The following is a 25,481-nucleotide window of genomic DNA, read 5'->3' on the forward strand; positions in this document are numbered from 1 at the left end:
TATAATGTATACAAAATTCTGAACAAAATTATAATATTGCAATATCAACTTTGGTCAGAAATTACAACATTATAATATTCTGAAAATTCTGAGAAATAAATTCTATAAGCCTCTATATCAATTATCTCGTTGGTTCAAATTAACATAGAGACAAAATAAATTCTTTGCAGCGGAAAACATGTAAAATTCTAAATATTCAGAAGCATAATTCTTGTTAATTTCTGCTCTAAAAATAATACACGTAGGTGTATTTATTTATAGAGTTCAAATTCTAATCAAATACGTCAAAAACATATTCAAAAAGCTTCTGAAAAAAAATCTAATCTGTACTGTTCATCCGGCCCACGAGCTAATTCGACCCGCGGGACACCCGGCGCGGCGCGCCTGGGCCCGAAGCCCAGCAGCCAACGGCCGGGCCGCCGAAACGGCCCGCGCGGCGCGCCCTCTTGGGCTGTTTCTGGCCTGCTTGGCCGGCGGCCGCGCTCTGACCGTCGGATCGAATCCGACGGCTGGGAAACGCCCTAAACGGAACAAAAACCGCGGCCGGCCGGATCTCCCGGAAACCCTAACGCCATTCCATTTCTTCCCCCCCGTTTCTCACGCCCGAGCGAGTGAGCGGCGGCCATGGCGGCCCAGGGAAGTCGGCAGCACGGCGGCGCCCCCCGCCGGTCCCCTCGCCGGCGCGCGCGCTCAACCGAGTGGGAGTGCGCCGCCGTCGAGCGGACTGGAGGTGGTGCACGGGCCGTGCGCCGGTTCTGAGTGGCGGCCGGGGCCCCGCGCGCGGTTGCGCAACGGCGACCAGCGGCGGCCGGATTCTTTGGCGCGCCCCAGTGAGCGGCGGCGGCCGAGGAGGTGAGTCCCCCCCTTTCTGTCGAGTTCTTGATTCTGCGGGTTAGAGTTTCACGGGTCTAGAGTTAGGGTTTTCTGGATTGGGGATCTCGGTCAATCAGAGATCAATTCGAGGTTCTTTCTTCGATTTGCATCGAAAACAATTCTTTCTCCTTCTAAACTCTATCCCAAAACCCGATCTATGCACTAGATCGGCGAATGATACCAATGTTTGTTACAAAATTCTAGGGTTCTACACTGGATCGATATCTAGGCATACAAAATCGAGTACGGGGATATCTTCTAGTAGATAAACATGGGGTTCATCCTAGTTCTAGTACAACAAAAGGAGAGGAAGGTATGGAGATGGAGGTGCAAACCATCCGTGGAAGGGGGCGCAGAGGAGCTCGACCCCGCGGGTGCCATGGCGTCGATGGAGTCGAGGATGGAGGCGAGGAAGTCCGGGTTGGCAAGACGTGGATCCGGCGGCGACGATGGGCGGCGAGGGTACCGGTACCCTTCGGGCCGGTACCGGCACTGGCCGGGAACGGCGGAGTCGGTGGGGAACGTCGTGGCGGCGCTGGGGTGCTTCCCGTCGGCCTTGCGCTCCCTTAGATCGGTAGGGTTTGTGGGAGAGGGGTTTGGCAGCGGTCAACCTGGGCATCCGTGCCCCGGCCCCCCTCCTATTCTATATAGCGCAGGCGACGGGGGCCCACCAGCCATAATGACTGGGCGCCCCCGATCAGGGCGCGATCAAAGGGGATTTGGCCCGATCTTTGGATCGGGCCTGGAGATCATATCCAACAACCCCAATCTTACTGATTCTACATGTAGCTGTGGTTTGAATTAAAATATATGACCAAGTGTCATAGAAGAATAGGGGGGCTAATACTTTTCACAAAGATACAAAATGTTAGGATTTTGTTGTGTTCATTATGGCAGCCAGATGAAATTATTACGTTAAAGAAAAATGAATGAATGCATGCAACTTCAAGCTACCCTTGAGCTTTCAGAGCTACCAATCACTGCATCAATTTTTGGTGTGTTTGCTGCCAACATCGAAGTTTTATACATGAAGGAAGAGATGGAAAATATAAGATTTACTTTGTTCTTGTTATCATATTTAATATGAATCACCAACGGTAAGTAAATTAATCCAAACAATTTGGTACCTCTGAAAGCAACCATACAGTTGATAGTAATACCAAAAAATCAAAGTAAAGAAAATCTACCATAAAGAAACAAACGGTACAATTTGAATTTAAAAGGTTACGTAACAGTCAAAAGGGCATGACATAAAGTCATTCATCAACCAAGTACTAGCCTCAAGCAGCTCATAGCCTCATACGACCCTACGTGGAGGAGGATCTCGGCTAGGCTGGGCTGGATAACGAGCCAGACCCAGCTCGATCTGGCTCGTTATGCTAACAAATTGGCACCGCTCAGCTCATTAACAAAACAAGCTAAAACTTCAGCTCCTTAGCAGCTCCAGTTAAGCTTTAAAAGTATCATAAGAAAATGGGCAGAAAAACATCGCAAGTACAAACATCCGATATATACGTTATAAACACTTTTATGAATTGGAGAACAACATTAAAATTCATATTAGAAGGATCAAGACAGCAACCATACTTGATAGCTATCTTTTGAGCTCACACACTCTGTTTTTTAGTGGATAATGCATATGTTTTTTACGTATGCACGTCAAGAAGAGGTGAATGTCCAGAAATGTCGGTGGACGGTTAGCATTGAAACAACAGAACTCGGAAGATTCAGCCTGACCCCAGCAGATTAAAGTTGAGCAGGTCCCAAAAGAAAACAGCCAAAATAAAAATACTACCCTAGTACACTTATAACAAATTCATGGAGACAGGATCAAGAGATTGTAAAGAGCACCAACTTGTCAACTTCAACATGAAGCTTGGCCTTAATGTTCTCAGAAGGCATAACTTAACCACTAAATTTCATTGCATAAACTCAGAGCATCAATTGCCAACAACTGCTACGGAGGTCACTGAAAGAGCACTGGGTGTTTGTAAACCAAGCAGTTAACTCCTACAAATTCACTTCACTTTTAAGTGTGTGCTAAAGTAAAGGGTCGATTTCCACAGGGACCATATGTATCATATCATATCATAAGCCACACCACAACTGGATACACCAGCCAACCATCTCTACACCATTGCAACCAGCTAACCCCGGATACCTGCAAGGCAACAGTTCCATCAGTCAACCTAGTTTTACAGCCACAATCTTCACATTTTTTTTCATGCACAGCATTGTCAGTTCAACTAAGGGAAACTGTTTTCACTGCTAGTACATCTCAATTTCACAAACATCTCACATATGCTACTGAGCTCTCTCACCTGCATGGGGACCCATATCCTATCCAGCAGCATATATGAGATGTTGATTTATTGGGGAAAAAATCTCTCTTAATTTGGAATCATAAACAATTAAAACAAAACGTGACACCATGTCACATAGACTAGATAAACACAAAAGACACATTCAGGTGAGCAAAAATGGTAGATTTCGGTTCCCCAAATGGAAGGCCAATATCTACTGCCAAAATGCAATGTAAATTCCTCAAACAGTAGGCTCATCTACCTGGTAGTTGAGGCCTTAAGGGTGAACTAGAATTCCATTGATTTATAAATTGCTGTCCATAAGGAAAAATAAAACCAAAATAAATCATTTCTTCTCTGTGATGCAAACTAATTCATTGAGAGAAGTATCTCTAAGACATGGTTTAACCACTAATTTCTATTTTAGTGTAAATAATTAGAAAAAGGTACAGTGTAAGCAGTTTTCACTACCAAGTAATAGCCCTAGCAAGCAGGCCATGACCCTACTACTTTGAAAACAACCACATAAAAAATTCCAAACATCAAAGAGATCTAAAACTGAAGTGCCCAAAGAACTGCTGAAATCCTGTTCGAACACCCACGAAGCTGCCTATTTCCTGACACATGCCAACAACATATGGGTAACAGAAGGATGCGTGAAGCCTTTCCTAATACCAAAAATTATGTAACATCCAGATTACAGAAGCACATTGTACTGATTCATCAAGAATTATAACATGTAAGATAATAGCAAAATTTGGATTTGCACATCTAAGACTAATAGTCGGAGCATATTTGCGAAAAGTGGCTACTTGATAAAAAAAAATTGTAAAAAACTGTTGTAGAAGTTTCAAAACCTTTCTCCAAAGTCAAATGCAAACTTAAGTTTAATTGTTTTGTTGCGTTTCACATAAGTTAAATGTAACCTAGAAAACACAAGTTAAATATTTTGAAATCCTTTCCTTATCTCATAACTTGCAGTCCTTGACAAAATATAAAGCAGTTACTATTTAATTATAAAGAATATTGATATATACTACCAACTTTGAGTCTTGCTATTAATAGCAAATAGCAAAATAAATAAGATAAAACACCATCTTTTATTATGTTTAGATGTGATATGATTCAAAGTCTAAAACTTCTATTACATTACTGCCAGTTCACACCTATCAATCTATTACACATCTAAATGTTGGAAGATATATAATAGACCTATAGGTACGTGAATACTTCAGTTCACATATTTGAAAAACACTCCCTCCATTTCAAAATGTGGGGTCATTTTGGCTTTTCTAGATTCATAGTGTTCGCTATGCACCTATATAACATATGTCCTAGAAAAGTCAAAACGACCTACATTTTAGAATGGAGGGAGTAATAAACTTTTCTACTATATTCATCCAATAAAATTTCCACTATTCATGGTCCTCATGGTTTACAGTTGTGCATAGAAGAGATTAGCTAAAACAGTATGCTATCTCTGAAGATAACTATGGTTCAATGATAAATGAGAAGCGACACTGATACAATGTTAAGTTCATAGACCTAACAAAGAGAACAAACAACAATAACTAGATTTAAGTCGTCAACCAATATTTTCAGTAGCACAATAGATGTATTGCAGCAACCAATTACTGAAAGCAATTGGATTGTTTTATTCAAAGGAAATGTAAACAAGGAATTACCTGAATCATAGATACCTGCGTATGGGTGATGTCGGTAGAGGATATAAGTTTCCCAGAGTTTTTGGACTGCAGGGAGTCAAGTTGGAGCATGTAAACACCAAAAACGGTCCATAGAAACATCACATTAGCATCTTCAGCATACCCTAATACCTCCGCTGACCCAGACTTCCTCCCATGAATCTTGCACAGATGAGTCTTCTGCAGCACCCACTCAGTAACACCTTCAGAGCAGACCTTCCTCTCCCACATTTGGAGGCTATGGTGTGACAGAATGGCGAGGCCAAGACCGCCATGTTGTGCCAGCAAGGTGGGACGTGAGCAACTCTCTGAAAGACTATACTGGAAGGCCACTCGATCATATCCAGACTATGCTTGTCCAAATTAAACTCAAGAATGCCATATCCTAGACCAACAGGAAGCCAAAACAGAGCATTGCCGACAAGGGTGCCCTGATCACTAACACAATAAACCGTAAAGGGAGTAGCTGCTGCAACAAGATCGCTCCATGTTCTAGTTTCCGACGAGTAAATGCAGGCGAACACTTGTGCGTGGTTCTTGGTAACGCCTACCAAGGCCACCTCGAAGGGGCAGGAGCCGAAACCGCCATGCACATGGCTGGGGTCGCCGGCAGCAGCGCAAAGCACCGCGCCGTTCCAGATCATCCTCTCTCCGTTGTCGAACTCTAGCGGAACGGCAGCCACACGGCAGTCGCCTGTGAGGGGATCCCACAGAACGACCTCCTTCCGCGTCTTGTTGTAGAGGAGCATGCAACCGTGGCGACAGCTGTAGATGTTCCATTTGTCGGGCTCGCAGCCGGCCCTGTTGACAACTTGACATCGCCGATCCACAGACAGAAGCGCTCTTGTGGGATGAGAACCGGCGGATCCATGACGGACCTGAAGAAGGGGTAGCCTATGTAGTCCTCGAAGACGCCGATGAGGGGGGACTCCGGTGGCGGGCGCGGAAGCTGCGGCGGAAGTGGGGTCGGTGACAAGGCGGCGCCAGCGCTTGCAAACGAGGGAGGCACGGTGTCGCTGCGGGAAATGGGCGACTACAAAACTACTCGATTGCTTGATTGTTGTGCGCTTAATCAGATATGGTCTAGCACACAAAGACTCGAGGATTTAGACTGGTTCGGGCCTGAAATGCCCTACGTCCAGTATGGGGGGTAGTGTTCTTGCTCTATTGCTCTCGAGCCCGGGTGCTCAAAGTTCAGAGGGGAGCTTACAAGCTGGTCTAGTAGTGTTGACCCGTGGGAGTCCAACCAACCCTTTCCTACGTGGGGGGCCTTCCCTTTTATAGTCCAAGGTGGGGCCCCATTTATAGTTATCTAGCATTGTGCCTTTGCACCGTCGGGGCGCAAATCGTCCTTGTCAGTCGTCGGGGCCCACTCAGTCGGTCAGGAGTGGGCGAGTTTGATCCTGGCAATCTTCTAGTGTAAAGAATGATCCTGGCGATCTCCTTGAGCGGTGTGTCCCCCTGGCGCTATCCCATCCTGGCTCAGTCGGGGCGGCGCGACCACCCGGTCGGTCACTCGGGGGTCTCCTTCAGTCTTGTCCGCTGGAGCCTGGGTTTCTTACCTGTGGGGCTATCTTACGTAGCTCTGTCACCAAACGGTGCGCCTAGTGAGGGGCGTCTTACCGAGGCCTGGCCGGGGGCATCCGGTTACGATCGCTGGCGTAATGGAGTGGTGCGCAGAGGCAACCATCATTACGGCGAGGGGAGGCAGCATCTGCGGACGACCCCTCCCATTGTGTCAAAGGGCCCGCGCGAGCGGCGCTGTCCAATTGTCAGGGAGGCCTACTAGCTTGGCCCTTGGCGCAAGACAAGGAGAACCGGCGCCTTGGGGCTTGCACGGAGGTTGTCTTGGCCGGCACGCCTATCAGGGGGCGCGCGGCGCCCTTGGAGCGCACGTCTCAGGCCACCAGCCTGGCCTTGACCCGTGGCGCCAGGTCGGAGGGCCGCCACGTTTCCAGGAGGTCGGGCTCTCGGACCCGTTCGCTTAGCGGCGAAGGAAGCTCCCCGCGCGGCTAAACGGGCCGTCCCGTCCTTGGCCCAATAAGTCTGCTGGGCCTTGCTTTATTATAAGTCAGGATCGTTAGGGACCCCTGGTTTATTCCCCCATCAGAGGCCCCCGAGCGGTTCCATGATTTTGAAATAATCGTGGAGCCGCTGGTCTCGGCTTTGATGGTTCCTGACCGGGGCGTCCCATCCAATTGCCCGCGCCCTCAGCTTTCGGCGTGCGCCAGACGGGGCGTGACGGGGTCAGGCCCATCTTGATGGCCGGCTGACGGGTCGTGGAATCTCGAGGCCGGTCATCACGTCTTATCGTTGTACCGCGGACACCTCGTTTTCCCCCGCTCGGGGCTGCCTCCCATTGGTGGGTCGTGCAGCGATCGTGCCCCGAGTGGCTTGGCAGTTGCCGGGCGCACTGGCGTCGTTTCGTCGGCATTTAAGTGGGGGTTTGATTTTGGCGAGGCCTTTTGGTGTGCCCCACTCTGGCCGGTCCACTGATTACTAGGGCCGTTTGTGCCCATGTTTTCCTATAAATAGGGGGGTTGCGGATACATGGTTTTGCACAGGTGAATAGATCATGGAGTTCCATTCGCTAGTTCTCTTCCTCACCCCCACACCCGTCCTCCAGATGAGAGTGGGCATGGCTCGTTTTTCTGGTGCTAGAAGAATGCTTGCGAACGGTGGGGGGTCTTCCTCAAGCATGAACTCGCTGGCGAGTTCATGCCGTCGACTGCTGCACGGCGTCAAGAGGTCCGAGGGCTTGCTGCTGGAGTTGGCAAGCCAGGCCACTGGTCTGCCTACTCCCTTGTCGTTAGGCGAGGGGGGGGGCTCCCAGCCTCTCGTGGCTTCCTTGGCCTCCTCTCGGCACCGGCCCGGAGACCTAGTGGTGGTGCGACACTTTCCTGCCGCGGGGGTCACCCTTCTGCTCTGCGTTCTTCTTGCGGTTGCCGTTCCCCCGAGATCTCGGGTGGGCAGTTCACGCGTCATCGACGCGGAGCCGCAGGTCCACTGCCTCATTTTCCAACTATGGTTGGAGGGCTGCACAGCTCAATGCTGTGCGCCGTGGCAACAGGGGACGGTGAAGGGTTCCTGTCTCGCCAGGCAGGTTGGTCTTGCCACCATGATGGGTCTCCGCGTCTCCGTCCGGAGGCAGGTGGTTTAGAGTGGTTCGCCTGGAAGACGCCGTGTCCAGCAGAAAGGAGGTCACGGCCCGTCTTTCCGGCGTATGAGGAAGATACCCAGGAGCAGGCGCCGGCGGGGAGTCTTGGGCTAACATCCGCTCCGAAGACTTCCCCTCGTTGGCATCGTCTGCCTTCTTCTCCGCCAGGGGCTTTTTGGCACGGCTGATGCTAGGAGAAGGCTTGCGAGATGCTACAAGAAGTCTTGCGACGTTCTTTGGACATGTCCTCCAGCTTGCTAGGTAGCAGCCGTTGCCTTAGTCCCTTTTTGTTCCTCCCTTGGTGGGAGTAAATGGATTTGATCCATTGTATCCGCTGTGTCCGTGAGTCGAGGACAGCTAGATTTTGTTTGTTGTAACGGCTTAGAGCCGATTATTGTAAAGGAAGATTAATGAAACAAAGTTGGCCCTGAGGCGTTCTTGTTTGTTCATTTTGTTCGCATTGTTTTTTCATTTTCGTGCCTCAACGATGAATGACTCCACTGTGACCGATAGCGATCGGAGGAGGTGAACCCTACCGCTTGACCTAGATGGCCCAGAACAGTGAGTTCGGTGAGCTCGATAACAGGTAGGCCCAGTTAAGGACAATCCGAGTGAAGTCCGACCCTGCCGCGGACGACCGGGTCGACGGAGCTGTAGGAATATGGGGTAGCAAAAATAAAAATTTTCTACCGCATAAACCAGGATTACTGCAGTTATAGATCACGGGATTACCACTAGATGCACGGTTGCGGAACTTCTGTAGCGCGTCGGTGTACTGCAGATGGAAGCCAGCAGTGCAGTTGCGTGAACCACCTCACGAACGGCTCGTCCTTGTGCAGCAAGCGCAGCACCTCCACGAAGTCCACACGTATGGGAAGAAGCACCGCAATCCAGACTGCTAGGTCCGCGAGGGCGACCTAGGGCTTGGCGCACAGGAGGGGCGCCCAGAAAAGGGGCGGCTACTGTAGCAGTTACTGTTCACGCGCTTGAACAGTAGTTAGGGTTAGGGTTTTTAGGCGCCCCCCTCTGTTTATATAGCCCCTTAGGTGGGCTGCCTTGGGCCCCCACCTTAGGCTCCCCCTTTTGGGCCTAAAAGGCCCATTAGTGCACTTAAGCCCAGTCTAATTCGGATCTCATCCTTATCAGACTTCTTTCCCTTAAGTGTGTGACCCTATGGGCTCACATGCGAATAGACATGCCCCGAGTACTCTTACTTGGCCCAATAGTAGACAGTGGCCTCTAGCAAGACATGTCAACTCCTATACGCACACAAAGATCATATCAGACGAGCCGCCACAATATCATATACATGTTGTTCCCTTTGCCTCACGATATTTGGTCTAGCTTAAAGCCGACCACTCTTTCTCGATCCTGTGATTCAGAATCCTTGGTTAACTCTTAACCCCAGCATGGCCATGCATTTCCTGATCCAAATCACTCGAGGGGCCCAGAGATATCTCTCTCTTGTAGAGAGGGGCAAATCCAATCTTGACCGACTATATCTCATAGCATGCTTCTTGACAGACCCGAAAGCCACCTTTATGACTACCCTGTTACGGTGCAGCGTTTGATGGCTCCTAAGTAAGTCGGTTTATATCTTGAGTACATACGACGATCTCAGGTCTTAGGACACAGCGTACATATTGTGTAATGAGAAGTCTTCATCTCGTGTTGGGTCAGTTCAATCTCATGTCTCACATGAGCCCACATTATTAATTTGATATCACCATGTCCATGACTTGTGAAACGTAGTCAATCAACTAATACATGTGCTAGTCTAATATTCATGTGTGTCCTCAAATGAACTCTGACTAGGAACACTTTAGAATATTCATACAAGTAAAGAGTTTCAAAAATACTTCACATAAGCATTAATCAATGCCAGTTGTCATCCATGAATATTTAAGGAACACTTTATTAACCATGAATACAAGAAAATATGATTGCCTCTAGGGTATATTTCCAACAGGAGCCCCAATGGGAGCACTCCACTGCTCTACAGCCTGCATCCCAGACAGATGCCCGAGCCGTCAGCCAGCTCAGGGGGCCTAGTTGGCCTCCCCCCTGGAGGGGATTCCGTGAAACGCTAGAGGCCGGATCGGACAAGAAAATTTGAGACGACCCGAGTGCTGCCGGGGCAGGTCGGCCATGGGCCGCTTGGTGCTCGTCTCGGTTTTTCTTCCCTATCTCTTTGAGTCAAGGCAGCGCGGAGCCCTTGACGGACTGGCTTTCGAACCTTGAAATCGAATCGTGCGGTTGCGATTCGTTTGAGGCATCGAAACGGTCCGCCGTCTTCTCTGCAATCGGAAACGAACAGACGATGAGGATTTAATTGAAACTGTAGAGTACACACCCGTAGAGTCGATGCGTCACGCCGGTTGCAGTGGAGAAGTCTGTTCATGGCGGCTCGTGTCTCGAAGCGTCACGCCACTCGGGAACCGCCGCGGAGCGATGACGGTGTTCGCCTATTTAATCCTCTGCCTTCCGCAGCCTCGTCTCCGTCGACATTGCTTCCTGCCATTTTCTTGGAGAAACGACACAGAGAAGAGGGGAAGGCGAAGGCGCAAGGAGAAGGAGAAGAAAAGAACTCTAACTGCACCAGTCGTCGTCGTCGATCCTCCTCGATGGCCGGCGACAAGCGTCCCTGTGACGAGGAGTCCAGCGCCGAGCCACGCGGTCTGCTGCGGGCACAGTGCGAGTTCTTCCAGGGGAGGTTCCTTTCAGCATTGTCCTCGTTCTTCTATCCCTGGATTTCATTTTGTTGTGTTCATGATGATACCTGCGCAGTGGTAGGGTGCCGTCGTCGGGTCCTGGAGAATGGATCACTGGGCAGGGCGGCGTTGGACCGTCGGGCGGCCCTGGCGCCTCTGAGTCCTCTTCGTCTGGTGGGCCCCCGGCGCGGGATGGTGTTGGGGCGTCTGGTGCTGCTGCCGGCGGCTCGGCGTCATCCTCCGTTGCACCACTGCCGCCGATTGTTGTGGCTCCGCCAGTCGCGGCCGCTGGAGCACCGGGCTTGCCTGCGCCGGACTCGCCCGCGCAGGGTTCGCCTGCTGTGTCTGCCGCCTCCTCAGGGTTCATCTCCGGGGGAGTCAACTTGGAGATATTGGCACTACAGCGGGAGTGCGACCTGGCGCACGGTCGCTTCTCGGCTGCCACGGTTGAGATCGAGCACCTGCGGGATAGCCTGCAGGCGGTCGAGGTGGCTCGGGGTGCTGCCGAGGGGGAGGTGCATGCTGTGAGGGACGCCATGGCGGCCGCGCAGGCCCGCGCCTTCAGTGAGTTCCGTTCTTGGTCACGTCTTCTTTCCCCTGTTTTTCCCTACAGTGCCGCCTCGGTGAGGTGGAGGACCAGCGTGAGGCCCTAGAGGAGGGTGCGCTCGCCGTCTTCCATGTGGTGGAGCCGCGGGCGCCCATGCTGGTGGACCAGCTTCATGCCCTCCCTGAGATCATCCGGTCGTCGGTGAGGCTGGGGATCCGCCGTGGCACTGCTGCTGCACTGGCTGCCGCCTGTCTGCGCATTGTGACGCACCTCGGGGGAATCGACCCTGGCTTCCCGGAGACCCCAAGCGCGTCGTCTCGTCGGCTAGCCATGCGGGACTTCGCCGGGTTCGGACGGGCCACCGCGGCGGAGATAGACGTCGACGACCTCCTACAACGCGGCGCATACCCGGAGCTGGATAGGCCGTAGGGTCTCGACGGGATGGCGACTGAGCGCGGGGCCGACCGGCAGCTACTTCTTCTTTTTATTTTGTTTAATTATGAAAAAGCTGTGTATCAAGCCGTTCGTGCAGCTTGGGGGAACATCTAGGGCGTCCACCGTGTGCGTGGCGCCCCCAACTATGTTTAAATTTGTATTCGTACTTCGTCTTTGCTCCGTTTTTCGTCTGGCCCGAGTTTTTTCGAAAACATTTTTGCGTTCGCTTTTTGATTTTGTTGTGAGAATTTCTGTGTGTTGTGTGATGACGAAAAAGATGCGTGTGCGCTGCACGGTTTGTCCCAGTGAGGCCCCTGAGCACCTTGGCCTGAAAGTGTTCAGGGCAAGGGGCTATAGAGGCGGGAAGCAATGGAAAGTAAGATGGTCAAAGACCATGGTCTGGCCCCCGAGCGCTCCGAGCCAAATTTGTATGGATCGGGGTGCTAGATACCAGAGAGTTTGTTTGTGTGCTGTGAGCATGTAAGAAAGAGAGGCAGTTGTCTGGCCCCCGAGTGATTCTGGGCAGTGAGTGCGCAGGTCGGGGCACCAAGTGATGGCACTGTGTTGTGCGGGGAGGGAAAAAAAATCGACGGGTGTTGGGCCCTCGAGTGCTCCGAGCCGGAAGTGGCCGGGTCGGGGCACTTGGACTGAGCCGCTAGTGCTGCTTACGAAAAGAAGCGACATAACTATTCTATGTTCCAGGAGTTGGTCAGAATGTTACTGTCAGAGTCTTTTAGCTTGTAGGTGCCTGGTCGTATCACTTCTGCAATGCTGTAGGGTCCTTCCCATGGCGGCGAGAGCTTGTGCTTGTCCTTCATTGACATGACCCATTGTAGCACCAGATCTCTGACCTGTAGCGTCCTCTCCCGTATCGCCTCTCGTGGTACCTGCGTAGAGTTTGTTGGTAGTGAGCCGATCGGAGGAGCGTAACTAGCCTTGCTTCTTCCAAAACTTCCATTGCGTCCCTCTAGGCTTCGTCTGCCGTTGCTGGGTCAAAGGCTTTGACTCTCGGCACACCGGAGTCCTGGTCGGAGGGCAGCACAGCTTCGGAGCCGTATGTTAGGAAGAAAGGCGTCAGCCCTGTGGATCAGTTGGGTGTGGTTCGCAAGCTCCAGAGCACTGCCGGCAGTTCTTCCACCCAACGACCCGTGAACTTTTTGAGCATGTCAAAAATGCGCGGTTTGAGCCGTTGGAGGATTAAGCCGTTAGCTCTTTCTACTTGCCCGTTCATGCGCGGGTGTCCAACCGATGCCCAATCGATCCAGATCCCGTATCCTTCTGCGAACTGTTGGAAGTAGTGACCTGTGAAATTGGTCCCATTGTCTGTGATGATGGAGTTGGGCACTCCGAATCTGTAGACGATGTCCAGGAAGAACTTGACGGCCTCCTTGGAGTCGATTGCGGTTATCGGTTTTGCCTCTATCCATTTTGTGAACTTGTCGATTGCGACAAGTAGGTGGGTGAACCCTCCTGGTGCCTTTTTGAGTGGCCCGACTATGTCTAGACCCCATATGGTGAATGGCCATGTTATGGGGATGGTCTGTAGCGCCTGGGCTAGTAGGTGGGTTTGTTTGGCGTAGAACTTGCATCCTTTGCATGCACGGACGATGTCTTCCGCGTTGCGCAGGGCTGTTGGCCAGTAAAATCCCTGTCGGAACGCCTTTCCGACGAAGGAGCGTGGCGCAGTGTGGTGTCCGCAAATCCCGGTGTGTATCTCGAGAAGGAGCTCCTTGCCCTGGGCAATGGGGATGCACTTCATGAGAATGCCGGTCTCTGAGGGACTGCGCTTGTAGAGTTCGCCGTCGATTACAACGAACGTCTTGGCCCGTCGGGCGACGCGACGAGCTGCATTGCCATCCTCGGGGAGGACTTCGTGTAGGATATAAGCCAATAGGTCAGCTCTCCAGTCTGTGTTGTCTGTCTGGCTTGGGTCGGATTGTCCCGTGGCGAGATAGGTTGGGCCGCCGGGTGTCTGGTCGGGGGCTGGGTCGGAGGGAGCGTGCTCTGTTTTTTGCGCATGCTCTGCTTCCTCTGTTTTTTGCCTTGTCTGCGGCCGGCTGTCTTTCATGCGCCGACGGCGCATTCAGGTCGTTGACAAAAACACTGCTGGGTGCTGGCTTGCGCTCGGCGGCCATTTTTGCGAGAGCGTTCGCGTCAGGTTTTTTGCTTCCGTGGGATGTGGTGGAGCTCTAGACCCCGGAATCTTCCTTTCAACTTGCGGACCTCCTGGTAGTATGCGTCCATGAGAGGGCTCTTGCAGTTGGAGTTCTTCGTGACCTAGTTGATTACCAGCTTGGAGTCGCCATAGACATACAGGCGGGTTGCCCCGATGTCAATGGCTATACGGAGGCCGCTGATGAGGGCCTCATACTCTGCAACGTTGTTGGGTGCAGGAAAATGGAGGCGAACTGCGTACTCAAACTTGCCTCCTTCTGGAGAGACCAAGACGATCCCGGCCCCCGCGCCGGGTCCCATGACCGACCCGTCGAAGTAGAGGGTCCAGTACTCATGAGAGATTTCTGGGGTCGGCGCTTGGACTTCCGTCCACTCGGTGATGAAATCGGCTAGGGCCTGGGATTTTATCGCTGTGCGTGGCACGAACTTGACGTCGTAGCCCATGAGTTCGACTGCCCATTTAGAAATCCGTCCCACGGCGTCGCGGTTGCGGACAACTTCTCCGAGTGGGAACGAGGTGACGACTGACACCTCATGCTCGGTGAAGTAGTGTTGGAGCTTCTTGGCTGCCATGATGATGGTGTACAGAAGCTTCTGTGTCTGAGGGTACCGTGACTTGGTGTCTGTTAGTACCTCGCTGACAAAATATACGGGCTGTTGGACCTTCAGGGTGTGTCCTTGCTCTTCCCTTTCAACTACCAGCGCGGCACTGACCACGTGGTTGGTAGCTGCTAAGTAAAGCAAAAGGGGTTCCCAGGGCTCCAGCGCCACGAGCACCGGTGGAGAGGACAAGAGAGCCTTGAGGTGGTCAAGGGCCACCTGAGCCTCCTTCATCCAGACAAAGGTGTCAGATTTCTTGAGAAGTTTGTGTAGGGGCAGGCCTCGTTCCCCCAACCGAGCGATGAATCGGCTGAGCGACGCCAGGCATCCCATTAGCCTCTGGACGCCCTTGACACCACGGATCTGTCCCATGTTGGTGACAGCCGTAATTTTGTCGCAGTTGGCTTCAATGCCGTGTTCGGACACCATGTATCCGAGTAGTTTGCCCTTAGGCACGCCGAACGTGCATTTCTCGGGATTCTACTTGATGTTGAATCTCTTGAGATTTGCGAACGTGGGGTCAGGGTGGCAACCAGGTCATCCGTACGTGGTGTTTTGATGACGATGTCGTCGACGTAGACTGCGACCATTGCCCGAGGCAGGTCTGACCGGTCGGGATCGATCGGTGGGTTGATCTGGTCGGAGAAGCAGGATTGCATGCATTACTGGTATGTTGCTCCCGCATTTTTGAGACCGAAAGGCATCGATACGTAGCAGTACGAGCCGAACGGCGTGATGAAGGATGTCGCGAGCTGGTCGGATTTCTTCATCGCTATCTGGTGATAGCCCGAGTAAGTGTCTAGAAAGGATAAGATCTCGCACCTGGAGGTGGAGTCGATTATCTGATCTATTCTAGGCAAAGAAAAAGGGTCCTTGGGGCAAGCCTTGTTCAGGCTGGTGTAGTCAACACACATCCTCCATTGACCAGTTTTCTTTCTTACAAGGACTGGATTAGATAGATAGTCGGAGTGGTAGACTTCTTTAATGAAGCAGGCAGCTAGTAGCTTAGCTATCTCCTCTCCTATGGCCCTGCGCCTCTCATCGTCGAAGCAGCACAGTCATTGCTGGACGGGCTTGGATCCTGGCAAAATGCGGAGCTTGTGCTCGGCGACCTCCCTAGGGATGCCCGGCATGTCAGACGGTTTCCAGGCAAAAGTGTCTTTGTTGGCGCGGAGGAAGTCGACGAGCGCGCGTTCCTATTTGGTCGGCAGCTGGGAGCCGATCCGCACCATCTTGGTTGGGTCGGTGTAGTCGACCGCGACCACCTTGGTCTCAGTGGTTGAGACGAAAGCCGGTGTCTAGCTGGGCTTGCCAGGGTCGGGGCGGCACTCGGCGGTGGTGGCGCGAAGCTGGCCAAGTTCGGCCGAGTTCACCGCGGTGGTGGCGAGGTCATAGTACTCGCGGCTGCTGACGTAGGCCTGCTGGAAGGAGACGCTCACGGTGATGACCCCGTTAGGGCCCGGCATCTTGAGCTTGAGGTAGGTGTAGTTGGGCACCGCCATGAACTTGGCGTAAGCGGGGCGCCCGAGGAGGGCGTGGTACACCCCCTTCCAGTCCACCACCTCGAACGTGAGGGTCTCGGTGCGGAAGTTGGTCTTGTTGCCGAACATGACCGACAGGTCGATGTTGCCGACCGGGTAGGCCTTCATGCTGGGCAAGATGCCGTAGAAGGGGAAGGGGAAATCCCGCAAGCAGCATCGTGGAATCCCCATGGCTTACAAGGTGTCCAAGTAGAGAATGTTAAGGCTGTTGCCCCCGTCCATCAGCACCTTGGACAGATGCATGTTGCCGACGATGGGGTTGACAACGAGGGGATAGCTCCCAGGTCGAGGGATGCTTGTCGGATGGTCGTCCTGATCGAAAATAATGGGCGTGGACGCCCACTTTAACTTTCTAGGAATGGAACTTGCGACTGCACATACCTCGTGGAGTCGCACTTTCTGCAGTCGCCTGGAGCACTCGTCCTCCAGGCCGCCGATGATCACCATGCACCGGTCCACGTCCGAGAACTCTCCTTCCGCCGGCTTCTCTTTCTCCTGGCCGGCGTCGGGCCGCTTGTCGCGGTCGTCGCCATCGGTCTTGGCTGTCCGTCGGAGGAGGTGCTTCATCATATCAGAATCTTTGAACTTGTGGTTCACCGGATAGCCATGGTTGGTGCATGGCTTATCCAGGAGCTGGTAAAAGTGGTCGTTTCTCGGAGGACGCTTGTCCTGGCGCTCGGCCGCCGCGACCTCGCCGGCGACGGGAGGTCGGCGGTTCTTCTTGTTCTTCCTGTCCTCGCAGCCCGAAGTAGGCCAGTCACAGTCACGCCGCTTTTCTTTCGCCGCGTGCTGGTCGCGCTCGAAGATGGCCCCGACCGCCTCCTCGCCAGAAGCGTGGTTTGTGGCAATCTCCAGTAGCTCGTGTGTGGTACGCGGCTTCTGGCACCCCAGTTTGTGGACCAGGGTCTTGCAGTGCGTCCCGCTGAGGAACAAACCGATGACGTCGGCGTCGACGACGTCCGGCAGCGAGTTGCACTTCTTGGAGAAGCACCGGATGTAGTCGCGCAGGGACTCACCGGGCTCCTGCTTGCAGCTCTTGAGGTCCCAAGAGTTGCCAGGGCACACATACGTGCCTTGAAAGTTGCCGATGAAGACCTTGCGGAGGTCTGCCCAGCAGCCGATGGAGTCGGCGGGCAAGAATTCCAGCCAGGCGCGGACCTTCTCTCCGAGGCATATGGGGTGGTACTAGATGATGAAGCGGTCATCATTTGCTCCTCCAGCTCGGCAGGCGAGACGATAGTCCTCCAGCCACACGCCGGGGTTTGTATCCCCAGTGTACTTCACGACGTTCGCCGGCGGTCGGAAGCGTTGGGGGAAAGGTGCCCCCCCGGATTGCTCTGGAGAAGGCGTTTGGCCCAGTGGGATCCGGACTCAGACTCCGGTCGTGATCCACGTCGGGGTCACAGGGACGTCCTCTGCGACGGAGTGGTGAGCGTTCCAGATTTGGGACACATGCCCGCGCATCTTCTGCCCGAGCGGCCATGCGATCGACGTCGGTGTGGTGCCTCGCCTGCTGCCGGCCTCGGATCATGCTGCGCGCGTCGTAGTTAGGACCGACGCGGTCGTGGATCGGTGGCCTCGTCGGGAGAGGAACAGATGCCGCCGCTGGGGCTATCGCGCCACCCACGTCGGGCTGCCGTGGAGGCGGGGTACATTGTTCTTGGGATGGCTCCCACCCACCATGGCTTGCGCCGCCAACTGGGCATGAGGCAGCAGCCTGCCGGCGGTGGAATGAGGAGCTCTCCGCCTGCTGGACGGCGGCAAGTTCGACCAGATTCCTCACCTGATGGTGTAGGTCTCTTTGGGCTGGATCTTGTGGCTCTGGCAGCGTCTGCAGCAGGATCGCGGCTGCTGCGATATTCTGACTTGCACGGAACTCCTACGATAGTTGCATGCGGGCGTCATTGATGATGTCGTGGTTGACCACACGTGCGTGCCGACGCGCGGAACTTGTGGGGTTCACCCCTTTTGACTCGGAGGGGGCCGTGGGGGCCGCTCCACTGGAGGAGGCGCCTGCTCGCGATGGCAAAGGTCGTCTCCGTGGGCCAGTGTGTTGGCGAGCGCGTGCTCGCGGTGGTCCGCTGGGGTGTTTGTCTGCTCGGACGGCACCGCCTCTGGCGGCGGATTGACGTCGGCCATGGCGCACATGCGCGGCAGCACGGATGTCCCCTCCAGGCGGTTATCCCCCGTTCTGGAGAAATCGCTCAGGGGATCCTCGTAGCACAGGAGGTCATGGACGGAGTCAGGGTAGCTCTCCGTCATGCCCACGAACTGTGACGTGGGCTGGAACCCTTGGACGGCTTTGCGCGCCACCCGAGCGTAGACGCTCACGGTGTTGCGGAGGCCGAACGGAAACCGCTCTGAGAATGAGCACAGCGTCAGGAGCGGCGGTCCACCCGCGAGCTGCCGAGAGACGTTGGCCAGAGAAAAGAGGACCAAGTTGACGTCCTCGACGGTGGGGTTGGAGGCCATCATGAGCAAGATGCGGCGGAGCACCGCACAGGTTGGCTGTGATGGCCTATGCTTCTTGACGCGCTAGTGAACTGATCACCGACACCTCAGGTTGCGAGGCTTGGGTGGAGGAGTTGGCTCCTCAGTGTCCGCCGGAGCGGCTTCCTCCTCATGGAGGTGCAGTGCACCGAGCTGGTCGGTGATGAACTCCAGGCTTCCGAACTGGAAGGTCTGGGAAGGCGAGAACGGTGGAGGCGCCCACAATCCATCGCGAGGGATAGCGGGGAACTCCAGCAAGCCGAAGCAGATCGCCTCGCCGTTGCCGGCCGCCGGAGCGGCGAATGGAGTGATCGAAACCATCCGATCGCCGAAGCAGTGAACGCACAAAGCGCTCCCTACGGACGGTGCCAAAACTGTCGCTGCGGGAAATGGGCGACTACAAAACTACTCGATTGCTTGATTGTTGTGCGTTTGATCGGATATGGTCTAGCACGCAAAGACTCGAGGATTTAGACTGGTTCAGGCCTGAAATGCCCTATGTCCAGCATGGGGGGGGGGTGGTGTTCTTGCTCTATTGCTCTCGAACCCGGGTGCTCAAAGTTCAGAGGGGAGCTTACAAGCTGGTCTAGTAGTGTCGAACGCGTGGCAGTCCAACCAACCTTTCCTACGTGGGGGTCTTCCCTTTTATAGTCCAAGATGGGGCCCCAATTTACAGTTATCTAGCGCAGAGGCAACCATCATTACGGCGAGGGGAGGCAGCGTCTGCGGACGCCCCCTCCCGTTGTGTCAAGGGGCCCGCGCGAGCGGCGCTGTCCCCTTGTCAGGGAGGCCTGCTAGCTTGGCCCTTGGCGCAAGACAAGGAGAACCGACGCCTTGGGGCTTGCACGGAGGCTATCTTGGCCGGCATGCCTGTCAGGGGGCGTGGCGCCCTTGGAGCGCATGTCTCAGGCCACCAGCCTAGCCTTGACCCGAGGCGCCAGGTCGGAGGGCCGCCATGTTTCCGGGAGGTCGGGCTCTCGGACCATTTCGCTTAGCGGCGAAGGCAGCTCCCCGCGCGGCTAAACGGGCCATCCCGTCCTTGGCGCAATAAGTCTGCTGGGCCTTGCTTTATTATAAGTCGGACCCGTTAGGGACCCCTAGTTTATTCCCCCGTCACACAGGGAGCGAGGACGGCTGCGGCAGGCGGAGGAGGATCTCGGAGAGGAGGTCGTTGTTGTCCGGCAAAGCCACCGCCGCGGCAGGGCGGGGGCGTGGGCTGCGGCGGCGGCGCGTCATCTCATCGCCGCCCTCGGCCCCCTCACGCGTCAAGTGGAGTGTAGCAGTTTTCTCTCTCGTTGATTTTTAGAAGAGGTAAGAGCGTTTATAAGAGCTCTTGTATCTATGAGTAGCTAAAGTTCTGATGTAACTATTATGTGAAATGAAATAGCTAGCGGAAAAGGATGAAATCTAACGGTTTCTCCAAAATCCGAAAAGGAATGGCTAGCGCTCAGCGCTAGGCAAAGATGCCCAGCGACACCCCTTGAATAGAAAATGAGAATAGAAGACGAGGTAGTTAGAGTTTCTGTTGTATAAGAGTTTTTTATCTTCCTTTTCTTGTTTTAAAAAATTTACTCGAAATACCTCTTGAAGATGCTCTAAGGGGCTGATTGGTTTGCTGCAGGCAGCTCAATCAGACCCGTCAGATGCAGATTTCACAAGATTGGTTTACGGGTCCACCTCCTCAACCAGTCTGCGCACATGCAAAAGATGCCTCTCGGCCAGGCTCTGGAGGAACGAGCAAATTGGCCGTTTCTCGGGAACCAGGCTCCGGTGGTGCAAGCGTGAGCGCATGGGAAAGCGTGCAGACACAAAAAATCACTTTTACGTTAGACATGCAACCAAACAGCATCTCAACTCGACCAGTATTCCTGCATAGGCAAACCAATCAAGCGGCCCTGGTACCAGACAAGCCTGGCCGTATGCAAACCAATCAAGCGGCCCTGGTACCAGACAAGCCTGGCCACAGCAGGCCTGCACGCAGCATGCGAGCCAGGATCTGGCCATCCACAAACCAATCAGCCCCTAAGCATTCGCCATTTCACTCACATGGATGAGGTTGTGCCAAAAGCCCCGAAACCCATTTCCCATTTCGTTCGGTGTTTTGCATGGGCTGGGCCGCTGGGCAGTGGATCAAAGTCAAACTAAAAATACTGTAGCAGGTTTCAAAACGAAAAAGAGAGAGAAAAGAATACACGCCTTCACATATATGAATAGAAGTATACATAGTATCCTGATGGGCACCAACTCATCAACTTAAGTACTTTAATTAACAAGGGAGCTTGGCTCAAATATGCTAGATAGAAGATAGTTCACGGCGTCAACTGCTCAAAGGTCACCAAAAGAACACCCGGAGTTCGCATCGTCGAGCCATTAGTTACTACAAATGCAATTCAAACATGCATCCACGCGCTCATAGATGGCCAGTTTCAACACGGACCACGCTATAGGCTGCACACCTAAGCACCCATCTCTGCACCTTACCAAACCAAAGGTAAACCCTAGATACCTGCAGGATGACAGATCCATCAGTCGAGCTGATTTTCCACAGTCACAAAGACAGTCACTCACAATTTTTCAGAACTACTATTACTAGGTGAAGTAAGAAATTAAAACTGAAAAGAAAAGAAAAACAATTTTGTTGACATGTTCTAAAGATTTTCTGTATATTTCAGTACAGATTAAGTGTTTGGTACTTCAATGCCTCCATCATGTGCAAGCCTTTGAATATCGTAGACAGACCAGGATGACAATCACATAGCAAGCAGAAACTAGAAATACCAAGTTTCTAGTTCATACATAATTTAGAAATCTATGAGCTAATCAACTATTACTGAGTTTAAGTTATGAGTCATAGGAGAAGCATCAAGACACTATCATACTTCAGGTCCAAATTATGTAATTTCTAACATAGAACAGTATTAAAAAAATCCACCACTGTTTCTTAAACCAAACTATTTCAATATTGCAAAAATAGTAAAAGCTAAAAAGGTATGTATTGTTGGTTTTGTTTTTGTTTGACCTCTGTCAACAACAAAAACAACAGAAAAGGAGGGATATCTCATCCCGTTAGTTTAGGGATCGGTTCACCAGAACCTATCCGCGAATGCCTTGATCGGGAGGAATATCTAAGCCCATTGGGCTCGGCCCTGGGCCTACAGTGCTTATAAATAAGAGGGGGGTCAACCCCAGGGTTAGTAACCTATCATTTTTCCACCACCCACCGATCAATCAGAGCACTGGAAGGCTCAGAAGCGCGAGCACCACCTCCGGGGCAGTGCCGGTGGCGTCCTGAAGGTCGTCGGTACATCGCCGGGACCCTCAAGGAGCGTCTACGCTACATCCCCGACGCTGTCAACACTGTCGACGTCGTCACGTCTACACCTACTTCCAGCGATGCCATGGACACCACTATACTTTGAGATGCCTGTAAATATATGGAACCACCGAGAAGTTTATTTAGAGTAAACTTGTGATTATTTCTGACCACCGTTGTTTAATCATGAGTATTAAGACAAAATTTTGTTTGTTTTCCCCACCGGTGATGCAAATTAAAATTTTAATTGCATGATTTTAATCAGACCACCGTAGGGTTATTATCATGCTTTTTATTTGCATTTCATTGTATATGATTACTAAGATAAGTTTTTCCCTTGATTTTCAGTGACAAATGTCAATGTTGTGGCCTCCTACCTAAACAACATCGAGCCGCTTAATGGAGCGAATTTTCCTGACCGGAAGGGCAAGGTCATGACATGCTTGGCTTGGAATGATCTAGATCTGGCATTAAGGGAGGATAAGCCTGCTGTTGCTGCAGGACAGACTTCAGCTGCTCTGGAAAAGTGGGCAAGATCAGACCGCATGGCTCTTATGGTCATGTCTCAGACCATCAGTGCTGGCATTAAGGGCGTCATCCCCACCAAGGATGCACAGGGAGCAGATCTGAGTGCTAAGGCCTTTCTGGCAAAGATTGAGGAGAACTTCAAGAGCTCGTCCAAGACTTATGCAAGCACTCTCATCATGAAGTTAGTGGCCTATCAGTATGATGGGAAGAATGGCATCAGGCAGCACATTCTCAACATGTGTGACATGGCCAATAAGCCTAAGGAGATGCAGATGAGATCTCTAAAGGTTTTCTTGTGCACTTCATCATGACATCATTGTCTTCACAGTATGCTGCATTTAAGATCAATTACAACACCAACAAGACTGTCTGGTCTATCAGTGAGTTGATCAACTACTATGTTGAAGAAGAAAAAAGGCTTAAGACTGTGAAGATGAAGGATATTGTCAACATGGTTGGCAACCTTAGCATTTCAGGCACTCATAAGAATCAGCATGAGTCAGGTAGCAACAAGTAAGGCCAGAAGAACTTTAAGAAGAAAGGAACCAGAACTTTGGTCCAAGGAACAACAACAAGTTCAAAGGCAAGCAGTCCCAAGGTGGAAAGATGCTGTGTTCATTCTGTGCTTCACCCAAGCATCTTCAGAAGTGCTGCCCAGGCTTTGGAATGGCTAAAACAGCAAGGTAATATTAAGATTGATGTTTTTTCTTTCATTGATGAGTTATTCTTAGCATATTTGTCCCCTAATACTTGGTTATTGACTCAGGTGCCACTATGCACATTTCTAATTCATTACAGGTATTTAGTTCGATGCGAACTATAAGAAGGGGGAGCGAAGCCTAAGAGTGGCTGATGGGAACATGGTTGAAGTCGAAGGTGTTGGAAGCTTCACCTTAGAGTTGCCAGGCGACTTCTAGCTTAATTTAGATGATGTCCTTTATGTTCCTAGTTTAAAGAGAAACATTATTTCCGTTTCACGTTTAGATAAGTCTGGACATGTGTGTGAGTTTGGCAACTCTGTTTGCAACATTAAATTTCATAATATTAGTGTTGGCCTTGGTCATTTGCAAGGCGATCTTTATTTGCTCTCTCTTGATGATAATTATTCTGTAATGAATGTCTGTGATGCGATGCATAAGCGTAAGCGTGAGAATGAGACTTCTTCGAAATTGTGGCACTGTCGCCTTGGCCACATTTCGAGGGGGAGAATGGAGTATCTCATTAAAGATGAGATACTTCAGGAGTTAGACTTTTCAGATTCAGAGCAGTGCATCGACTGCATTAAGGGAAAATATGCTAAGACTATTAAGAAAGGTGCGACTAGAAGTACGGGCGTATTAGAAATAATTCACACAGATATCTATGGCCCTCTCTCAGTCACATCAGTAGACGGTTATGACTCTTTTATAACATTTTCTGATGATTATTCCCTTTATGGACACATTTACCCCATTCAAAAGCGTTCAGACGCTTTAGAAATATTTAAGATTTATAAGGCGGAAGTTGAGAAGCAGCACAACACTTCCATTAAAATTGTAAGATCAGACCGGGGAGGTGAATATTATGGGAAACATGCTCAATATGGTCAGATTAAAGGACCATTCGCTAAGTACTTAGAAGAAAATGGCATTAGAGCGCAATACTCTATGCCAGGCGAATCACAGCAAAATGGAGTCGCTGAGCGTCGCAACCGTACACTGCTTGACATGGTGCGGAGCATGCTCAGTTATTCTAATTTGCCCGTGGAGCTGTGGATGGAAGCATTAAAAACAGCTGCTCACATACTTAATCGGGTTCCGTCTAAGTCAGTTCCCAAGACACCTTTTGAGCTGTGGAATGGGAGGAAATCGTCACTTAATTATTTAAAAGTGTGGGGCTATTCTGCTGAGGCTAAATTATTTGATCTACAGCAAAAGAAATTAGATTCTAAGACAATAAGCTGCCACTTCATTGGATACCCAGAAAAGTCTAATGGGTACATATTCTACTCTCCTGGTCGTCACACTAAGTTCGTAGAAACCAGGCAGGCTGTGTTCCTAGAGGACTCAGGAATTAGTGGGAGTTTTCCAAGGAGGGAAGTGAGTCTCGAAGAACTACGGGTTGAGCTTCCTGATCCAGTAGTTCAAGAGCCCACAGAGGTATATCAGTTTGTACCACCTACCATTCCTCCTGTTCAGGTAAGTGGAGCCATGCCATCTATTGCTGTTCAGCAGGAGAACATGGAGCAAATGGTTGGGAACCAGGCGCAACCTGCGCCACAAGATCAGATTCCTCAACTAAATCCTCAACCAGTTGCGATTGAACTAGTAAGAAGGTCGCAACGGGCAAAGAAATAAGCTATTCCTAATTATTATGAGACATACTTAAGTGAAGATGTATATGATATCGGGAATATAAGTGACCCTGCCACATTCAGACAGGCAGTGTCAAGTGATAATTCCACTAAATGGATTGAAGCCATGGAAGATGAATTAAAGTCTATGAGTACTAATAAAGTATGGGATTTAGTTGAAATTCTCGATGGAGTCAAACTAGTAGGCTGTAAGTGGGTCTACAAAACCAAACATGATTCCAAAGGGAAGGTCGAACGATTCAAAGCTAGACTCGTAGCAAAAGGGTTCACACAGAAGGAAGGAATTGATTATAATGAGACCTTTTCTCCTGTGTCTACCAAAGATTCTTTTAGAGTTGTCATGGCATCAGTAGCTCATTTTGATATGAAGCTACATCAGATGGATGTTAAGACTGCATTCCTAAATGGAGACTTAAATGAAACAATCTTTATGGCACAGCCAGAAGGTTTTGCTATAAAGGGTAAAGAACATATGGAATGCAAATTAAAGAAGTCCATTTATGGACTTAAGCAAGCGTCCAGGCAGTGGAACCTTAAATTCGATGAGGTCATTAAGAAGTTCGGATTTAAGGAGAACGATGTGGATAGTTGTATCTACGTCAAAGTTAAGGGTGGAAAATTAATAATTCTAGTACTGTATGTGGATGACATACTGTCGGCGTACAACGATAAGAACATGTTGCATGAGACTAAGAATTTCCTCTCATCCAACTTTGATATGAATGATCTTGGTGATGCCTCATATGTTCTTG

General features: G+C 51.3%; 1 protein-coding gene across 1 annotated transcript; it reads left to right on the forward strand.

The window, feature by feature from the left end:
• The first annotated feature begins 18,667 nt into the window (after positions 1-18,667).
• Positions 18,668-22,893, forward strand: LOC120678073. Its single transcript, XM_039959231.1, has 3 exons — positions 18,668-18,725; positions 22,197-22,663; positions 22,705-22,893. The coding sequence occupies exons 1-3, from the start codon at positions 18,668-18,670 to the stop codon at positions 22,891-22,893; spliced, it is 714 nt and encodes a 237-aa protein (XP_039815165.1).
• Positions 22,894-25,481: the final 2,588 nt, after the last annotated feature.

The sequence above is a fragment of the Panicum virgatum genome, chromosome 6N (assembly GCF_016808335.1).
Source record: "Panicum virgatum strain AP13 chromosome 6N, P.virgatum_v5, whole genome shotgun sequence".
NCBI classification, from domain to species: Eukaryota; Viridiplantae; Streptophyta; class Magnoliopsida; order Poales; family Poaceae; genus Panicum; species Panicum virgatum.